This window comes from Eschrichtius robustus, chromosome 16 (genome assembly GCF_028021215.1).
Source record: "Eschrichtius robustus isolate mEscRob2 chromosome 16, mEscRob2.pri, whole genome shotgun sequence".
NCBI lineage: Eukaryota > Metazoa > Chordata > Mammalia > Artiodactyla > Eschrichtiidae > Eschrichtius > Eschrichtius robustus.
In genome coordinates, this window is record NC_090839.1 from 27,439,204 (window position 1) to 27,451,438 (window position 12,235).

Below are 12,235 nucleotides of genomic sequence, written 5' to 3' on the forward strand. Positions count from 1 at the left end.
GAAGGGGTTCTGATCAAAATGAATGGGTTAATATACAAAAAGGGCTTGAAGCAGTGTCTGGCACATAGTGAAAGTGTCAGCTATCATGACAGTAACGACAGGAAGATGACGATGATGAGGACGACTACTATACATTGCCAAGGCTCAGATCAAATGCTCCCTCCTCCACAAAGCATTCCCTGAACCTTCTATCTGGAAGAAATCATTATCTCCTTTGAATACTTATAGCACTTTTAACTGTCACCTCTCTAGGAGCACTTCTGTCACTCTTTATATTATTTATACCTATACTGTATCCCTTACTGGACTTTAAGTTTCCTGAGAGCAAAATCCACCTCTGACATGTCTCTTTATCACCCACAGCTCCTAATATGATGTCCTGATCACGTATCTACTCAAACATTTGTGAATGGGTGGATCTGTGGTCATGAGCAGGGCACTTCTGCCAGCTCGCAGAGCCTCCCCACTCTTACCACAACATCTTCCAAGATCTTAGTAGGGCAGGGCCTAGAATGAAATTCAAAGTGTTCATCCTCCAATTTCTTCTTTGACTCTCGCTCCTGGATCCTCTTCTCAATTTCCAAATCAAAGCCAATAGGCTGAGTGGATGGCTTCACAGGCGGTTTCTTAGGCAAGATGGGCCCACCTTCCAGAATTCTGGGATCAAGTTCCTGTGCTTTGAATTTGTATCTGTAAGGTGAGAGTTTAAAGTGACAACCACAAAAAATATTTTTTTAATAAAATGAAAACTACATAAACAACAAAGTAGGCCAAAACCAGAAAAATAATACTCATTAAAATTACCCATCATGCACAGCAAAATTTCAACTCTCTTCATAGCCATTATCTCTACCTCTAGAGCAAAGAATAAATGAGACAGTCTAATATTCCCATCACTTTAAAGATTGGGGTCTCTCTGCAAGAGGAAACTCCCCCTTTTAAAAAGAAGTAAAAGAAGGGGACTTCCCTGGTGGTCCAGTGGTTAAGACTCCGAGCTCCCAATGCAGGGGGTCCAGGTTTGATCCCTGATCAGGGAACTAGATCCCGCATGCCACAACTAAAAGAGCCCTCATGCTGCAACTAAGACGTGGTGCAGCCAAATAAATAAATAACTTTTTTTAGAAAAAGAAAGTACAAGAAGGAAGAAAGACGAATACAGGAGACAAACTCTAGCTCTAATCACATTAAGTTCCAGTTCCCTCCACTGATAACAGCTGTAACAATCCCTTGGGTAGCCATAAAAGGGTGAGATCTACCTAAACTAACCTCAGAGGACACTCCTTATTGGAGTTCTCCCACTGCAACCTCCACAATAGTGTTTTACCAGTTTACACTCCAGGACAGCTCCATATTCCCACTTTCAATCCTTTCATCACAGTGGCAAGGCAGAGCCTGTAGCTCAAATGCCATAATTCCCAAGGCAAGAAAAATAGTTAACTGTCCCCCTTACAGAACTGAAAAGAAAGTAGGCACGTTCTTGGAACTCCTCCTCAAACACTGGCAGTGAAACTTACTGCTGCAGTTTCTCGAGCTCCTCAGCCTCCTGTTCCGCTGCACTTTTGCAGGTCACAGGTCTTGCACGCTGTTTGGTTTGCAGCACAGGAGTCTGTGGGTCTCTGCATATCTTGGCCACAGATTTGGAGGGTAACAGAGCTGTAAACCGAGATCACAGACATTCACTTAGCTCTCCAAGACCCCGTTTACCTGTAGGTGCTGACTCAGCTAGGCAGCCCAGAGATGCCAAACCACAGAGTGGCTGGCCCTCTACACTCAGCTCAGCTCATGTCAGTCAATCTGATAAACATTCAGTCCCTTCTCCCCTATCACTCTTTACTGAAGAGTATGATGAAGGTAGCCCTTGGGTAAACTCTGCTATCATCTTCTGAATCTGAAATCCATTTACGTCTGATGGATTCCTTTTCACTGCACAGGCCTGTACTGACTTTCTAGTGACAGTGCCAACTATTTTGCTTGTTATTGACAAATAAGATTTTCACTTATTCCAGCTTTAAAATAAGGCCTTTCTAAAGACCAAGTAATAACTCCCGATATTATGAATTCCCTAAAAGTGTCTACATCAAAACATCAAGACCACCTCTCACAGAAAGTCAAATGGAAAAAGTAAGAAAAAACTACGTCAAAGCATCAGTATTAAGATCATCACCACCACTCATAGAAAATACTGATTTATCTGGCCAGGAGCAACCTTGTCAATTTTCATAATTACATAGAATGAATCCTCTAATTTAGACCTTATTACCTAACAGTGGGAGACGGAAACCAAATCTACTTATTTTAGAAATAAGCCAGCCTTCAGGTATACATATAACTATTTTTGACCTATAACAGTACAAAGTTTTAAATAAAAATTGCAGAAAATAATTTTTCTATTTGCCAGGACCAAGATTCTAAGAGAAATGTATATAAGACTCTAACAGTCATGTATTATTTGGAAAGTCATGGTTAATATTTACATTTCCATTAGAATAAAGAAGACATTTCATTATTTTCATAATATAAAATCTGACAAATGGTTACTAGAACATTAATAACAGTATTAGGAAATGCTGTCCTTAAAGGAATTCATCTGGCTACCTAACACAGCACTAAACAGTGCCTATGCAAAGGCAGAAAAAATTTAGAAACCTTCAAAGTCAAAACAAAAGGATTCTGCTTTATCCAGAATACTACCCTACACTCTTGACAACTATTGTATACCACACCTCCACTCCTCAAACTTCTTTACCTTCTTTTCGTAGGAACTATTTTCATAAAGATAGATGCTATTAGATTAGATTACTCTTATCTGTTCACCACCAAATCTACAAACTCACCAGCACAAAAATATACAATGGAGAAAAGACAGCCTCTTCATGGTGCTGGCACAAAAACAGAAATATAGATCAAACTCAGCAGCATCTGCACCCATTGCTCTCTTCCACCCTCCTTTCAAAGAACAATCACTCCACTTGTGCTAAGTATCCCTCTCCTACCTGCCTGCACAGGGACTTAATCATCAGTTATCTCTTTTCTCTCCTCTATCTTCATCTTCTTTCCCTGCTAAGGACTTCTCAGCATACAGACCTAGACCTGCTCTCCCTATCTCGCACCTCCCTTGATTCTTACATCTCCCTCCACATGCACAGCACTTACCATAATTTGTAATGATCTATTTGTTTATCTGTCTCACTGAATTAGAAACTTGCTGTTGAGTAGCACCAAGTCTGTTTTGCTCACCTCTATACTCCCTACACCACACAGAGTGTCTGCTTTGTAGTGGTAAAACATTTATTGAATCGCTGAACAAAAAGCACACAACCTTAAGTGAATGGAATGCTTTCATTTTCTGTAGGTGAGTAAATGTACACTGACACATGGTAAAGATAGCCTTGATGTGTAATGACATCTCAGGTTAACTTAATTCCCCTTGGCCAATTATTGATCAGGAGGATCAAGGTGGTTGATGGGTATAAGTGGACAGATAGCTGGGTGGTTTGAGAAATGCTCAACTATGTATACATTTGTTGTCTGCGTACAGGAACATGTCATGCTTTAGTTCAAAAGTGAGGATTTCAACTAAAGGCAAATTTGCGCCTAAGATGTAAGGAAAGGGAATTCTAGGGGAGGCTCCAGCCAGGTATGATACTGGAAAGAAACTTACTAATATCATCCTTCTTGCTCCTCAAGTGATATCTGTTAGGGGTTCGTTTATGGAAGGCTTCAACCTGCTGTGCAAGGGGCACATACGTAGAAGCCGTCTCACCAAATGTTCTTTTCTTTCCCTGGGACAGGTTGAAAGGCATAACAATGGTGCATCCCTTAGTCACTCGGGCCTGAAAAGAAAGAAGTTGTTCCCCAAATGAAGTGTTATGGAAGAGCTCAGATCTACCACAAGCCATAAACTCAGTACAAAGGATCAAAAGAAAAAGGGCCTGTGTAAAGCCAAGATGATTATTCTTCTTAAGTTGTCAGTCCTTGAGCAAGGGTTATAAACAGTCTATTCCCATCTTTTAAAAAGGGGGAGAGGGGAATTCCCTGGCGGTCCAGTGGTTAGGACTCTGTGCTTCCACTGCAGGAGGCGCAGGTTCAATCCCTGGTTGGGGAACTAATAAGATCCCACAAGCCACACAGCGTGGCCAAAAAAATTTAAAAATAAAAATAAAAATAAAATAAAAAGGGGGAGAAAGCATCTAGCCCTTAACAAATTATCTGTTCTGTAAGAGTACATAAGGTGATTTTTCCCAAGCATGTTAATGTTTTGAAGCAATCAAGAGCAAGTTTTCTTAGAAGCAAAAAAAGCTGCAAAGGTATCCCATCCCCAGTCCCATTTAAAAATTTTTAATTGGGCTTCTGGATCTGAATCAGGTCAGGCAGCTGCCTGAATCAAATTCTCTCCACACATCCTACCAAAAACTGACTGATGAAGAAGCCTACTCTTTGGGTCATTAATTTTGATAAAATTGGTCTCTGATTGGAAACAAAATTCTTCAAGGACTTACGTCCCAAAGGAAGAAGCACAACCCCAGGATTTAAGACTGCAAAGGACTGACTTCAACAAGTGATGATGGTGACTGCAAATGCAAGGAGAAATTCTTAGTGCTAGCATTTTTATTTAGGATTGTTACTGTTTTTGTTAGTGCTCTGGTAACAAAACTGGATTTGAGTGGTCTGCCCCAATCCCATTTTCCCCATAAACCCTGTTATATTTTGCACACAACTTTGCAGACACAAGATTTTTTCAAAAATTTTGTAATAGCACAAGCTGTAACAAGCCTGTACCTATGATTTGCCACACATAATTCTATGTGTTTTGTGTACATTCTCAATTCAGTTTTCACAGCAACTTGGTAAGATGCTTCCCAGAGACATAGAGTGATTTATCCAAGATTACACAGCTAACAGGGGCAAAGTGAGGATTTAGATCTATCTTAACTCAAAAACATATGCTTCTCTCAATTATATTATTGTAAGTAGTGACCACAAATACTACACCAGAATCCTCACTGAATTATTAACAAGAATATTAATTTAGTCTATCAACTTACAGGAGATGGAGGATGCTTTCGCAGTTCAGATGTAAAGTTTACTTCCTTATACTCCTCCTGGTTCTTAGGATGTTGTTTGATTCGCTCATCTGTGAGGAAGTGGAAGTCAACTGATTTGGTTACCTGGCTCACTGATTTCTTCACAGGGAGCCCTGAGTGAGGAGCAGAGTAAAACACACAGATAATACTAAGAATAGAGAACATAAAGTAAGTCTCCTTTTATCCAGTCCTTTTGGTATTTCTATTACCATGGATCTAACTTTGTTCACTCTCTACATACAAGCCAACACTTGAAACAGTCCTCAGGGACACCAATATATGTGCCTTATTCATTTAGTACTACTGGGTTTGAGGCCTTTCGGTCAGAGGCAAACTGTAATAAGGTAGCACAGGGGAGAAGAATCCCACCTCCCAGTTGTGGTCATAGCTCTGGAGACAGAGAAACTGGAATACTTTTGATAGGAAAAGCTATGAATTGACTTTAAAAGCACACTTAACTAAGCATCTCTAAGAGGGATACCCTATAAACTCCAGAGAGGCTTTTCAACCCAGTAAGCAGAGCTTCACAGCTTTGACTCCACCAATAATAAGTATGCCAAAGCAAAGCAGAACTCTGATCCCTTCAGCTCTCTCAGTCATACTTTCCTCCACAACTACAACTGGATTCACTCAGCTGTCTTTTCCTCTGACTAGGATAAAATGGGAAGACAATAACAAAAAACTGGTCTGCCCAACTGCTCTATCTTCTGTCTCAATCCTAGTTCCTTCTTATTCTAATACAAAGAAGAAGAATTAGGAGAAAAAAGGAGGGAGGAATTAACTCCACTTAGAGAAATGAGGTAAGGACTCATGGAAAAAGGCCTCAAAAGATGGGTGTGACTTCTTCAGTTAGAGATGGAGAGGAACAGCATGCTCTAAGAAAGGACCAACATATGTAAAATGTTCTAGGGAATGATCACTGGGATATGAATGGTACCCATGTCCAGGTTTCTAAATAAACACATCTTTTTATGCTGACTACTGACCAAGAAAGACTTTTGTGCTTTAGAGACTTTGAAAACCCTACCAAGATTATGAGAAGCACCCCCTCATAAATCAGACTCAATCAGAACCAAGCTGACCTGCTCCTGCAAGAGCAAATTTCTTGAATTCTTCATTCTTTTTCCGCATCTCTACCACCTCTTGCTGCATTTTCATTCTCTTCTCCAACTCCTGCTCCTCAGTACTTTTTAGAATCTTCTGCCTAAAAGGCAAATCAGTAAAGGAGATGACAGAGGAGAGGAGAGGAGAGGAGAAAGTGACTCAGTGGTTAAAGAAATCTAAAGGCATTATATAGATTAGATTTTTAACCTGTGATAAAATAACCATCAAAACCAAAAAGTATTACCTAATAAATTGATATTAACTTAGATAACACTATGAAAAAAAGATACAAAATTTATTCTAAAATATTGAAAAAGTTTCTGAAAAAACAGCTAAAATAGACTATAGAAGATATTACAAAATATCCACAAATTTGACTATATAATGATTAACTTTTATGCCACAAGAAAAACTAAAACTAAAATACCAGTAGTAATATTTTCAACAAACATGGCAAGAGGTTAATATACATAAAATATATACTGTGATAGAGAGAACAGACTTAGGAGTAAAGCCAACCAGAATTCAAATCCCAACGCTGTTGTTTCATTTTCTGCCTATGTGATCTTGAGAAAACTATTTAACCTCTGTGAGCCTCAGTTTTCTCCAATATAAAATGGGTAATATGAATACTTGTTCTCACAGAATACTTGTGACTATTAAATCCGATAATGTTTCTGAAATACTGGACACATAGCAAAAGTTCAATTTAAAGTAGCCATTCTTAAAAAAATAATAACAATAAAATAAAGTAGCCATTCTTAGTAATGAGAACATCACTAAGACCACTTACAGATAAATAGAAAAGGAAACAGATGATTCACCCAAGAGGAACTTTGGAAAAGATGCTTACAATAACAGTTATACAATCTTGTCAGCAAACACATAAAAATTAAAATAATTTGATGCCATCAACATATCAGTTAAATTTGAAACAATTTTTAAAGTAAAAAAAATTCAATGCAGATGAGACTACAAGGAAATAAAAATATTCATTCAAAGTTGATGGCACTGTAAATTCACACATTCATTTCGGAAATAAAATTAGCAATAAATATCAATAGCCAGAAAACTGACCATAATCTTAGATCAAGGAATTTCTCTTTCCTTTTCCTGAGGAGACTACTCAAAGAAAAGGATCTGCCTGTAAAGATGTTCATTGATTCCTTATAATAGTGAAAAATCGGAAACAGCATTTTCAACAGGAAGTAGTTAAATATAATTTGATAGAATGCTAACAATCTATCAAAAAAAGGGTAATAAATGTGAAGATTTTGTAGCAGTACAGAAAATAAAACAGTCTCATAGCGAGTGAATAAAGCAGAACCCAAAGATTGCTTATACACTGATTGTAAAAATATGTATTTTACTTGAGTAAAGTCCAGAAGGGAGTTTGGCAAAATAAAAACTGTTCAATTTCAGTAGTAAGAACCTTCACTAACTTTTTCCTTCTATGTTTCTTTTACGTTTGTTTTAATAGTTAATTTTTTTCAATCTGTAAGACTCAAGCACCCACAAGGACATAAAACAATTTACCTTACCATGGTTATGGCTTTTGGAGTTTCCCAAGCTCCATGTGCATCAAACAGACTGTAGATGTACCCATTTGTAATTTTACTCTACTGACTCTAAAGCTGAAATTCAGGATAGAATCATACCTTACAGGTGGGATACAAGGCACAGTATGTCTGCCCTTGGCTTTCTCTGGGGAAGACTCATTCTTTTCAGAAGTATCTTGATGAGCACTGCCTTCTTCCTCTTCCTCTGGTTTCTTTTTATTGTGAGAACTTGAGTTGAAAAGGACAAAAAATATTCTCTCAATTCCCTACAGCATATCCAGCTCTACCCTCTTCCCCAGATCTACCACACGTGGCTTAAATTTTCTCATTCTTCAGGACAACAACCATGTTTCAACAGCAAGATTCTTCCAATAGTATCATCAGATCATATATACCAATGGCTACAATGGGTAAACTTTGAGAATGCCAAAAGAAGTCAGGATAAGAGTTGTCTGGTGATGGTTCAAGAGGGTAGGAAGAGATTCCAACTGCTCATCATCAAATGAACAAATGCCAGACAGTTAGTTGTCTTCTCAATATTTATTCCACTTTCTTTCTTATTAACAGAACCCCAATTTTGTTTGGGGCAGCAACGTATGAAGGCAAAAGTATTGTACTTGCTTCAACGGTCTCTACTGCAACTAGAGGGGATCTAATTTACAGTTCAGTCAACTGAGGTATAACATAAGCGTTTCTGGAAAATATTTCACTTTCCTGATATGGGTGCTGCCCCTCTTTCTTTGCCAGACCCTTCTTCTTCTCCTCTCAAACATGGATATGATACCTAGAGATATAGCAGCTATCTTCAGATAATGAGGCAACAAGCACAAAGAAGAAGCTAAGAAACACAGAGCAGCCATCTTGAGCAACAAGTATGAAAAAAAAAACTAAGACTCAAAGAGATGTCATTGAACAAAAGCTAGCAGCAAACTACTTTCAGACTTCTGTGAAGCAAATAAATCACTATTCTTTAAACCTCCCTAGTTAAATAGGCTATTACCTTCAGCAAAATACATTCCTAACTGATAAAAATACGAACAAGCAACATGTATTCTGCTTGCTATTACCATAGGAGCAAACAGGGTAAAATCTATGTCAACAGACAGAAGCTGTGGCTACTTACACTTTCATTTTTTTGGAGGGTGGAATTTCACTGACGATTACAGGAGTAGCACATCTCTTGGCTTTCATTTGTACATGATGTTTTTCTTTCTGTTCCAAATTCTTCTGAGCAGAGAGCCTAAGAGATCTTCTATGGTAGAAGAATCGACAAAACTTACTTGTAATGAATACATCTACTATATATGCAAATACTCCTCAGAAATGTGAAAATATGTCAAACTACAAAGGGCTATAAAAAGTATTATTTCTGCTCTAAAAAAAAAAAGTGGTATTATTTCTGCTCTAAAAATCTAATACTTTCTTGTCTTGTTGATAGTTTTTGAAAATTCACCATAAAATGTTGATACTTAAGTGCATTGGCGTTTGTAAATTAGACCTCAATAGAGCTGATTTAATTTTGTAAAAAGGCACTGGCAATCACCTAGTACAACTCCCTCCTTTTGGAAGTATGAGTAAAAGTAAAAAAAGATGAGGTAACTTGACCCTGTTACACAGCTAGCTGCTGTCAGACTTAAAATTAGAAATCAGATCTCCTGGAAATTTACTACCAAGTGTTTATTTTCTCCTCTTTCTTTTAGCCATGGTCCCCTATTTTTGTTAAAATATATAACACATAATAAAAAGTACACAAAACAAAAATTAAGTTAAATGATTACAAAGTGAAGACTCATGAAATCACCACATAGACTAAGAAACAAAACAATGGCAGCAGATGCTATCTTGACTTTTACAGTAATGATTACTTTTTCTTTATCATTTTACCATACAAACATGCATTCCATAAACATGGTCTGTTAGTTTGGAAAGGAAACAAAAAACGTTATGTAATAATCAGACTACTGGGCTTCCCTGGTGGCGCAGTGGTTAAGAATCCGTCTGCCAATGCAGTGGACAAGGGTTCAAGCCCTGGTCCAGGAAGTTCCCACATGCCGCGGAGCAATGAAGCCCGTGTGCCACAACTACTGAGCCTGCGCTCTAGAGCCCAAAAGCCACAACTACTGAGTCCTTGTGCCCTAACTACTGAAGCCCGCACGCCTAGAGCCCGTGCTCCGCAACAAGAGAAGCCACCGCAATGAGAAGCCCACGCACCGCAACAAAGAGTAGCCCCCGCTCACTGCAACTGGAGAAAGCACGCACGCAGCAAGGAAGACCCAACGCAGCCAAAAATAAATAAATAAAAATAAATAAATAAATTAAAAAAAAAAATCAGACTACTGCAAGCATTTTTTCTGTCTTGGTTTATTTTACTCAACATTATGTTTGTGAGATTCAACCACATTGACTCACGTAGTTCTAATTCACTGATTTTCAATGCTGTGTAACATTCATTGTAGGAACATACCATTAGTTATCCAGCCTACTGTTGATTCTCACATAATGTCTCTTGATGTACACATTGTTGTTGGGTATGTTAAGTTGTAAGGTTGCTAGGTCATTGACAGACATTGGTTTATCAACTAAAGTTATTTTCCAAGGTGCTTGTACCAATTTATGCTTACACTGCCTAATTTACAAAAGCCTACACTGCTCTACGTTCTCCAAAACACTCAGTATTGTCAGATGACTTAATTTTAATCATATAAATTGGTACAGAGTAGAAACTCATTGTGGTTTTAATTTGCTTTTCCCAGTGAGACTGAGCACCTTTCCACATGTTTACTGGCCATTTGGCCATCCTCTTTCATAAAGTGCTAGTTAAGTCTCTTGGTTGTTTTCTACTGCATTGTCAACCCTTTTCTAATTGATTAGTAGGAATTCTTTATATTCTGTGAATATGAGGGCCTTTGTAGGTTTTTAGTGTTACAAATATCTCCTCCCAATCTGGGGGTTGGCGTTTCACTCTCCCTATGGTTATCATCTGATTAGACAAATATGCTCAAATACAACAACCTCCTTCCCTAAAAGCATGTCAGTGTTTTTCTGTGTGGATTCTATTTAAGAAATCTTTCCTTATTCCAAGGTCATGAAGATATTCTCCTATATTTCCTTACATGAGCTTTAGCTTTCACATTTAGATCTACAATCCACCTCGTACTGACTGTTTTCTATGGAGTGAGGTAGGGGCTCAGTCTCCTTTTGTTTTATGTGGCTATCCATTGTCCAATCATTGTTTATTGAAGGGGGAAAAATAAAAACACCCTCTCCCCAAAGGTCTGCAGTACCACATTTGTCATATATTGTGTCCATATATGAGAGAGTAAGCTTTTATTTGATTCCATTGGTCTCATTTATCCTTGGGTAATACCACAAAGTCTTAATTACTGTAGCTTTATAATATTGCTATCTACTAGACACTTCAAAAGTATTTTGACTATTCTTGGACCTTTGCATTTCTGTATAAATTTTAGCATCAATTTATCAATGTCCAAAATGAAAACCTTTGGGATTTTTGTAGAGATTGCATTGAATCTATATATCAGATAAGGAGATTTGACATATTTACATTATTGAGTCTCTCAAACCATGAACATGGTTATGTCCTGCCATTTATTTAGATCTTGTTTAATTTCTCTCAAGTCTTAAGATGTATTAGTGTATATTCAAATTTTTATTAGATTGCATAGAGTACCTAATTTTAAAATCTTTATCATAAAGAATTTAAAACTTAGTAAAAAGAGAATAATATAACGAACCACCAGGTACTACTCATCATTAAGCTTTAAAAATTTCAACTTATAGCCAATCACACTGTCAATTTTCCCTCCATCCACCGCCCCCCCAGCTTTTGAAGCAAATCCCAAATTTCAGATCTTTCATCTGCAAATATTTTCATATCAATCTCTAAAAGTACTCATAAAAACAATTACATGGAGTAATGCAGAGTGCATTTATCATGCAAATCTTCTTGCATATTATTACAAAATGTACACAATATATAAAAATATGACTATTTGAAGGCACTGAAAAGTGACCAAAAGCAGGCAGAAAAAAGAGAAACATTTATCCATGAAAAGCAACTACAAATGTTAAGAGTTATGAGTTAGTAGCTTTTTTGCCTGAGGGCACACCCCAAATGCCGCAGCTCCAGCAGCAGAAAACTCTAATCTCACTGGCCGTAGATAATGGAAGATAGAATTCAGGCCAGTACAGCAGCTGGAAACTTAGGAGGTAAGTCCCGGAAGTGAAAGAGCTACAGAAAAGGTATCACCCAAAGTCTGAGCCAAAACTCTGCACAAATTCCTATGTATTACTATATATGCTAACTATGCATGTTTAGAGGAGACTGGGGGGCCCAGTGAAAAAGCAGAAACTGGTGAGGTGTCCATCCTTAAAAGACATAAGTGCACTAGGTAAGACTGGTGAGTTCGCTGGGTTTTTTTTGATTCAGTGCATTCCCCAATGTGTATATAGTAGAATGGCACACAG

At 37.8% G+C, this 12,235-nt stretch overlaps 1 protein-coding gene across 4 annotated transcripts in view; it reads right to left on the reverse strand.

Annotated features, from left to right (window-relative positions):
- The window catches only part of TPX2 (TPX2 microtubule nucleation factor), a 59,897-nt gene that overhangs the window by 19,358 nt on the left and 28,304 nt on the right, over positions 1-12,235 (reverse strand). For 3 of the 4 annotated variants that reach the window (XM_068566081.1, XM_068566079.1, XM_068566080.1), the window contains exons 6-12: positions 8,871-8,999; positions 7,847-7,975; positions 6,167-6,288; positions 5,046-5,197; positions 3,662-3,833; positions 1,515-1,653; positions 474-690 (exon numbers count right to left, since the gene is read on the reverse strand). In XM_068566081.1, the coding sequence (XP_068422182.1) occupies positions 474-690; positions 1,515-1,653; positions 3,662-3,833; positions 5,046-5,197; positions 6,167-6,288; positions 7,847-7,975; positions 8,871-8,999 (1,060 nt within the window). The remainder of the gene's footprint in view (positions 1-473; positions 691-1,514; positions 1,654-3,661; positions 3,834-5,045; positions 5,198-6,166; positions 6,289-7,846; positions 7,976-8,870; positions 9,000-12,235) is intronic. The other variant, XM_068566082.1, reaches the window with a different exon arrangement.